The sequence below is a fragment of the Ahaetulla prasina genome, chromosome 3, assembly GCF_028640845.1.
Source record: "Ahaetulla prasina isolate Xishuangbanna chromosome 3, ASM2864084v1, whole genome shotgun sequence".
NCBI classification, from domain to species: domain Eukaryota; kingdom Metazoa; phylum Chordata; class Lepidosauria; order Squamata; family Colubridae; genus Ahaetulla; species Ahaetulla prasina.
Genome location: NC_080541.1, coordinates 93,985,631 through 93,994,606, shown reverse-complemented (window position 1 = coordinate 93,994,606; position 8,976 = coordinate 93,985,631). Strand labels below are relative to the sequence as shown.

Here is an 8,976-nt window from a genome sequence, read left to right as displayed (position 1 = left end):
ACATTCTGTGGAATTTCTTGTCTAGACTTAGGCAGGTCTAGCCCATATTCTGTACAGATGTTGCTGTACACAATGCCAGCTCCTTGGTTGTGCCATTCAGCATATGATGTTCCTGTATGTATCTTACACACTGCCACTATGCGTTGCACTGTTTCTGAGGTCTCTCTGCATAGATTGGGTCCGGTCTAATATAGCAGCCCCCTGCTTCTATGGATTTTGGTGCTTAGTGCTTGTTCTTGAGCTTCTGTGATCAGATCTTCAGTGTTGCCTTTTAGTTCAGCCCTTTCCAGCCACTTGTAGGATTTCCCAATGTTTGCCACCTCAGCTGTCTATTGTACAACCTATGCAAGGTCTTGTTTTGCCATGACAGCTTTTCTGCTTGACCTTCCTCTCACATCTGCTGCTGCCTCAGGCATTTTCCTAGCAGCTCATCTTTGGGTGCTATCTTACTGATGTATTCCTGGATGCTCTGCTTTGTTACTCAATAGACCCCGAAAGCCCTTTTTCCAGATGGTTATACAGTCTTTAGATGTTGGACTTGGGGTGGAAACCTCAATACATTATGAAGAGGAGTTTGTACCATTTGTGACCACATATATTTTAAACATTTTCACTATCTTTGAGATTTTCATATAAATCTATGAATCTGTCGCCAAACCTAAACATCTTTGAAAATTTGTGTTTTACAAAAAGTGTGTAAACAAAATTTCACATATTGATTATCAAATGGATCTTCTTTTATAGGGATTGTCCACTGTTATATGGTAATATTTATCTTTTTCAAACCTTTCCATGAAGGAGAACTGATGAGCACAAGTTATGAAAAAAAAGTTTTAGAAAGTCAGTGTCCTACTATTCAATATTATTAAAGTCTTGATCTTCAGCATTATGATTATGAGTGCCATTCATAAAGAAATGGGTGATCTTAATGACGTTATCTTCAGTAAATTAATTTATACAGGCATAAAACCAGTAGTCCTTCAACTGCTTATAATATATTTTGTTTTCTCTGTTGGTACAGCAAACATTGGTGTCCATCAATTCCCACAGCAACAAAGTATTAAATTATGACCACAGCAGCAATGATTAGTGATTTTTATTTATTTATTTGGAAATAAACAGGTGCATTCATAATTCTGGATAAATGTTCAATGTGCATAGAAGCACAGACTTATGAAAATTCTTTCTCCCATAAAAAGCAAATAAATTTGTAAAGCTTGCTGTTTAAAGTATTTCAGTTCTGGTATGTTAATGTGCTGTAGCATCAAATTTAAACAAACATTTGCCATGAAATGGCAATTCAGAGGTTTAAAAGAGGTTTAAAAGAGGTTTAAAATTTACCGAATGCCTCCCACCGACCTGTACGCTCGCACAGAGAGGGACTCCTTAGGGTGCCGTCCGCCAAGCAATGTCGGCTGGCGGCCCCCAGGGGGAGGGCCTTCTCTGTGGGGGTCCCACTGGAACGAACTTCTCCCTGGACTTCGGCAATTGCCGGACCTTCGGACTTTCCGCCGCGAGCTGAAGACCTATTTGTTTGTTCGCGCAGGACTGGCATAGGATTTTAATCAGTTTTACTGTTTTTAATATTTTATAATTATGGGGTTTTATTCTAAATGTTTTAATTCGGCCATTTATGTAATAAGTTTTTTAATTATGGTTTTATGTGTATATTGCTGTTGTTTTACTATGGCTGTAATTATTACATAATTAAAAAATAATAAATAACATTAAAAAGGGGAGGGAAGGAGGGAGAGAGGAAGGGAAGGAAAGGAAAGGGAAGGGAAGGGAAGGGAAGGGAAGGGAAGGAAGGAAGGAAGGAAGGAAGGAAGGAAGGAAGGAAGGAAGGAAGGAAGGCGAGTAAATGATATATTACATATCTTATAGAGTGTAAATTCCAATTATATGCAATGACAGCAATGGATTTAGCACAAAATGCAGCTTGGAAAGTTCACCAAACTGATCACTTAGTAAAAAGCACACTGTTCTCTGTTGGTGCCAGCTGAAATATTTTACAATTAGAGTGATTATCAGTTCTGCTCTCCAAGGATAACAAATTGTGAAGCTAGAAGTATGTAACTCTCTCAGTTTCAGTATCAGAACAGATACACAATCAGTTTGGAAAGGAACTAGGTTGTATCTCTTATTGAGGAAAAGGTATCTAAATGTGCCTATTCTAAATGGAATTCTTTTTTAATGGTATAGAAATTTGCTTTGTTCTCCTCCTCTCCTCTCCTCCTCTCCTCTCCTCTCTCTCTTTCTCTCTCTTGGATGAAATTGAAATAGAAGCTTTCCCCTTTCCATGGAATGAGACCGTGTCCTCTTTATATTTCAAGATCCTGATTTCTTTATTCCAAACATTTTCCAAATGTCTAGAGCAGACCTGGGCAAATTAAGGCCCGCGGGCCACATCCGGCCCTTTGTACGTCCCTGTCCGGCCCACGTGAGGCCAATCATAAACACCATAAATTAAACTTTTTTTTTAACTTTTATTTTGAAATTTTATTTTGAAAAGCGTTACGTCATACGTATGCACGTCAGAGACGTAGCACCTTCACTCGCGTATACATGTGTGTGAGTGAAGGTGATGCTGTTCGCCAGGTTATCCCCAAGATGTCGGCACACCCCAAGAAAAGAAAAGTTGATAACGAATGCCGTATTTTCAACAAAACATGGACTTCCAAATATTTCTTTACAGAAATTAAAGGCAAAGCAGTGTGCTTAGTCTGTGGTACACAGGTTGCTGTGTTTAAAGAATATAATTTGAATCGCCACTACACCACCAAGCATGAAGATAAATACAGAAATCTGTCTGGTGAAGAGCGTGGGAGTCTGATGCATTGCTTGCAAAACTACAAACCCAACAAGGATTTTTCACTAAACTTCACACTCCCAGAGATGCAGCCGTCAGGACAAGTTATGTCATTTCTCACAAAATCGCCAGAAAAAGTAAGGCGTTTTCCGACGGAGAGTTTATTAAGGAGTGTTTATTGGATTCTGCTGCGCTGATGTGCCCAGAGAAAAAAGGCGCATTTGAGAACGTTTCACTCTCCCGACGCACTGTAACGAGGCGGATTGAGGACATCGCGGGGAACTTAGAACTTCAGCTGAAGAACAGAGCGGCCGACTTTGACTTTTTTTCTCTGGCTTTGGATGAGAGCTGCGATGTACGTGACACTGCCCAGCTGCTCATCTTCTTACGTGGGATAACCGCAGACTTTCAAATCACGGAGGAGTTGGCAGCCATGCAGTCAATTAAAGGGACAACCACCGGTAATGACTTGTTCAGAGAGGTAAATGCATGTATGGACATTTTAGGACTGAAATGGGACAAGCTTGCAGGTGTGACAACAGATGGTTGTCCAAATCTGACAGGGAAAATGTTGGACTTTTAAAGAGAATGCAGGATAAAGTGACAGAAATTAACCCTGATCAGAAATTGACATTTTTGCATTGTATCATACATCAGGAAGTGTTGTGTAAGACAGTGTTAAAAATGAAACATGTCGTTGATGCTGTCACTAAAATAGTTAATTTCATCAGAGCAAGAGCTTTAAATCACAGACAGTTTGTTGCTTTGTTGGAGGAAACTGAGGCTGAACATGGTGACATAAGCTATCACTGCACTGTTAGGTGGCTCAGCCTTGGCAAGGTTCTGAAAAGTGTCTGGGACCTGAGAGACCAGATTCAGGAGTTCTGTATTCAGAAAGGTCATGACATCCCAGAACTTTCAGATAACAACTGGTTGGCAGACCTCGGATTCGCTGTGGATGTGACTGCACTAATGAACGAACTAAATGTCAAAATGCAGAGCAAGGGCCTTTTTGTGCATGAGATGTACAGTGCAGTGAAGGCTTTCATGAGAAAACTACAGCTTCTCTCAAGCCAAGTGAAGGACAACATTCTGACCCACTTGCCAACACTTAAGGAAGCCAAAAGATCAGGTGATCACCTCCAAAAGTACTCAACCATGTTAGAAGCATTGCATGCAGAGTTTTCAAGGCGATTTCAAGATTTCAAAACTCTTGAGAGTGAAATGCACATGGTTTCTTCTCCCTTCAACTGCAGTGTGGATGATGCACCAAGTGAAGTTCAGATGGAACTCATTGATCTGCAGTCTGACACACATCTGGCAGATCACTTCAAGTCAGTCTCACTGCTGGACTTTTACTCCGCCCTCAAAGAGGAGAACTTTCCACACCTGAGGAGGCATGCTCAGAGGATCCTAGTCCTCTTTGGATCTACCTATCAATGTGAACAGACATTCTCAGTTATGAAGTTCAACAAATCCAAACACAGATCCTCTATGACTGATGACCACCTCTCAGCTGTCCTTCATAGCCACTTCAGACATTCCGCCAGATTTCAATGCCCTTGTTCAAGCCCAGAACAGACTGGATTATTCTCGCTGAAGAGGTAACATGAGGTGGAAAGCATTACAAGTTATTGTTTGTGGAGATTAACAAATTAAAAAATAAATTGCACTGGTTCAATAATTGTTTTTCTTATTTAACCAATAGACCACAGTTTCACATAACCTAATATACATATTTACAGAGTGCTTTATTCTTCTGATTATCAGTACCAGCTATTCAAAATATTTAATTTAAGTATTTTACAATGAAAGAAAGTTGGTGGCCCTCTGACACAATTCAGGCTTCTCATGCGGCCCCTGATAAAAATTAATTGCCCACCCCTGGTCTAGAGTGTGATGAGTAAATCTGTAATAAACCAAGACAGATGAAATTTGGTTTCTCCATGGAGAAATATGACTATTTAGGAGTATGAGATAGGGTAGACCTTTCTTCAAAAATTTTCTTGATTCAATATTTTAACTGACATAGCCTCAAGCAAGCCTTACCAGAGATGTATCTCAATTCTAATTGAAGAAAGGATTTGGCAACTGAGTCAGGGTGTAGGTCTCAAAAATGAGAATTTTATTGATTCTAATGACTAGACATTCTTGTATACACAACATTGGCACAAGGCAAGAGAAGGCTTAAGATTTTGGCCTTAAAAAATTTAATTGTTTTGTATTTAAGCATTAAAACTGCACATAGAACTAGAAATGAGATATTTAAAATAAAAATAAAAATCTGGGATGGATTTCCCAAAAAGCCAGATAGTTCTTCATCGTAAATAGCATAGATGTAATGGTTTGGATTCAAAACCAAATTCTTCAATTGTCAGAAGAAGCAGGAAGCCAACCTGTTGCTTACATACATACATACATACATACATACATACATACATACATACATACATATTCAGAGAAAGAGTAACAGATATCTAAATCTATCTATTGGTATTACTAGCAAATATCATTTGGGTTGTTTGAGGAACATAAAAAGCTACTATATCTATCATGAGGAACATGGAGGCGTTCCAATTTCTAAATGGGGAGCACATCTATTTTTCCAGAAGGAAATGAAAATCCTCATTGAATACCAAGGTTTATTCTCTTTAGGAGATAAAGTGATGGAAGGGTGTTCCAAAAAGTTAAGTAATGTGTCAAGTCTTTTATCAATAGAGATTAAATCAGAATCTATCAAAAGTATTATACCAACTACAGGTGAGCACTGTTCTGCCAATAGTTTTGGAAAAGAATACAGCTGGGAGAAATACATTGTGTGTGGGAGGGGGGAGGCACAAGTTGTGTCAGTTCTTTGAAGTAGGCCAGATCAAGAAGTAGACTTTACAAAAAACTGCTTAAACCCTAGTTTATAGACATAAACTAGAAGAAATGCTTCAGTAAACTGGAATATGAGTATTGGGAGAATAAAGAAGAATAGAACTCCCATATTTGGCCTGTAAAATTTGATGCAGCAGCAGTATTAGTTTTTGGTATCTCTTTGCTGCCATCTAGAGCTAATCCAAAATTTTCCAACCCAAATATGGTAGACCTACAGAACAGTTTGAGCTTGAATTTGGATAACATATGTGTAGCAGGCTGCAAGTTAAGATAAGATAGGATAGGATAGGATAGGATAGGATAGGATAGGATAGGATAGGATAGGATAGGATAGGATAGGATAGGATGATAAGATAAGATAAGATAAGATAAGATAAGATAAGATAAGATAAGATAAGATAACTTTATTGTATTTTTTTTACTGCAATGGCAAAAAATTGTCATTTTTTTTACTGCACCAGCCCACATTAAAAATGAAATTCTACATCCTCTCCTCCCTCCACCCTACACCTTCCTTCTCCCTCTTCTACCCCTCTTCCTTCCTCTTCTCCTCTTTCCTACCTCCTACTCTACCTCCCAGAGGAAGGTCTGGGAAGTAAAAGAAGGTAGAAGAGGGAAGAGTGTTAAAAAGGGGGGTGGTGACTGGGCAGGCCCGACTAATTGTATATAACTGTACATTGAATGAGTTGTTTGACATGATTGTAAAAATAAAACTTTTTTATGAAAAAAAAAAAAGTAGAGGGGAAAAAAAATGAAATTCTGTTTCCTGCTATAATAATTTAACTGTGAACAAAAGTGATGTTCCTGTTCTTCTTTCCTTTATAATCTGGGTAACACAAATGGTATGTATTATTTACTAAAAAAAAAAGTCACAGTGACATTTATTTCCTACTTGCAGGTTAATAATATAATAGATTTGCTTTTAATGCATTTAATCTTTTGTACATCTTGGCAAATAGCATTTTATAGCCATCCTACTTTGAGGCTTACAGGCACAATCAGGGCTTTGCCAGAAGGGACCACAAGCTGGATTTTTACGTTAAATGGAAAGTGATCTAAAAATACCCTCTCTTTCTCTCTCAGGTTAAGTGCTTTCATACACTAACAGGAACTATCCAGTACATTACAGAGGCAACGTCATGAAAGACTCTTGCGGGAATAAAGAAACAAAACAAAACAAAAAGGCTGTGCTTTATTTGACATCATCATCATTAACATTAAGCACACAATTTATACACTCATCCAAATTAAATCTCTGCCATTTTAGATTCCAAACTCCATTTGATGGGTTCTGATGGAACAATCCTTTAGCACTTTCATGAGAGCCTATCAAGCAACAGCCTCCATTAATCTCAGCAGATTCTGCACAGGGGCAGTATTTAGTGCTTAATGTCCAATAATAGCCCTGCATATAAATAATGAATACAATAAACTACTCATTTCTCTAGGCTTCTCATAGAGGCATTTATCATCATGATCTTTCTTTTTAAAAAAACCACACACACACAGACACACCATGGTTGCCTCTTCTGTTACAGTTCAGATTTCTTGCATGTTCTGTAACATTTTTTTCCCCACATGACAAGCAAAATTTATCTTCTTCCCTACAGATTAACTATAATGGACTCCACATTTTCTGGTCAATCACTGTAGGGAGAAAAGGAGATTTGTGGTCAAAGGCAGGATATGCAGACCCTTCAACCCATGTGCTAGATTAATTTTGTTAGGTTTCCCCATTAGACTACTGTAATCTTAAATAAAGAAGCATTCCCTTCCCTTGCTGGGAAATGCAGGGTTTGCTTTAAAGCAGCATTCTACATTTTTCTTCATTCAGAAAAGGATAAGATGGAACACATCTGGATCACTGGGGAGTTTCCACCTCAACAAACACTTCATTCAAGCTTGACCTTTCAGAAGAAGAATGCCTAAAGCCAGATGAAGTTGACAACTGGGAAACCATTGAACTGGTTTTATCACCCCCCCTAACCTACCCCATTAGGAAAGGTAAGCAGCAAGTTCTGAGGAGGTCAACTTCAAAGTACTTCTGGCCTGAATATGATGTACATCTGATACAAGCAGTCCTTTTTCTACATGGAACAATAATATATATTTTCAGAATCAAAGTTAATTGGGCGGGTGAGAGATTTTATAGGATCATTCAATGACAAAGGAAGTGGAAAACTGAAAGTTTACACAGTTTTTGCAGAATTTCTACTTTCCAAATCAGGAAAGTTTGCCAGAATATAACAAAATTACGAGAGGTACACAGAAACTATCATTAAAAAAAATATTGCTACAAAATGTGAACATTTTGGTCTCAGCATTACAGAAATTACATTTCCCAAGCCACTGTTTCCACTGAGCAAATGTTAGAGAATATTTTAATTACTTGGCATTGAAGTTACTCAGACAGGTTTTTTTTTTACATGTTAAACAGATAATTCAAAGGCATGGTGGAATCTACTAGTACAGTAGTAGTTAACTTGGTCCCTACTGCCTACTAGTGGGCCAGGGGTGGGTTCTAATTTTTTTTACTACCGGTTCTGTGGGCATGGTTTATTTTGTGGGCATGGCTTGATGGTCATGTGATGGGGTGTGGCTTGATGGTCATATGACTGGGTAGGCATGGCCAACTCAATGTCTTTCATGTCAAGGGGTACTTCACCTGGCCCCTCCCCTCTCAGCCATTCCTTGTAACACCAGCCTCAACGTATCTATAGTTCTGCAAAAATGTTGTTCACCTTTTTATTATCTACATACTATAGATCAGGGGTCTCCAAACTTGGCCACTTTAAGACTTATGGACTTCAACTCCCAGAATTCCTCAGCCAGCTTTGCTGTCTTAAAGTCTTAAAGTGGCCAAGGTTAGAGACTTCTGCTATAGATGCACTTTTATGGACCACTGAAAGGAGGAAATGGCTCACATGCTTTGCCCAAGAGTGTGATAGGCAACAGGCTTTTAAGGGGCTGCTAGAAATAAGGGGGGGGGAAAGTATTTTCCAAAGCACAGAAGGCAAAACAAGAAGCAATAGATGGAAACTCAACAAAGAGAGAAGCAACCTAAAACTAAGGACAAACTTCCTAACAGTGTGAACCTATATAGGTTTCAGTCATAATTTCACATATAAAATAGCCATTCATGTAATACAACCTGCATATTGTTCAAAACAATCATTAATATTATGGCTGATGTTTGACAGCAAGCCTAAAATCTCCATTTCCTCCCCACTCCAGGGGAAGGTTACTTCAAAATCCCCATTTCCTCCCCACCTCACTAATCTGTTCTG

General features: G+C 38.6%; 1 protein-coding gene across 1 annotated transcript; it reads left to right on the top strand.

The window, feature by feature from the left end:
• Window positions 1–3,322: 3,322 nt before the first annotated feature.
• On the top strand, window positions 3,323–4,417 carry LOC131194975 (general transcription factor II-I repeat domain-containing protein 2A-like). The gene has a single exon (XM_058176604.1). It carries the CDS (start codon window positions 3,323–3,325, stop codon window positions 4,415–4,417), a length of 1,095 nt encoding a protein of 364 aa, XP_058032587.1.
• Window positions 4,418–8,976: the final 4,559 nt, after the last annotated feature.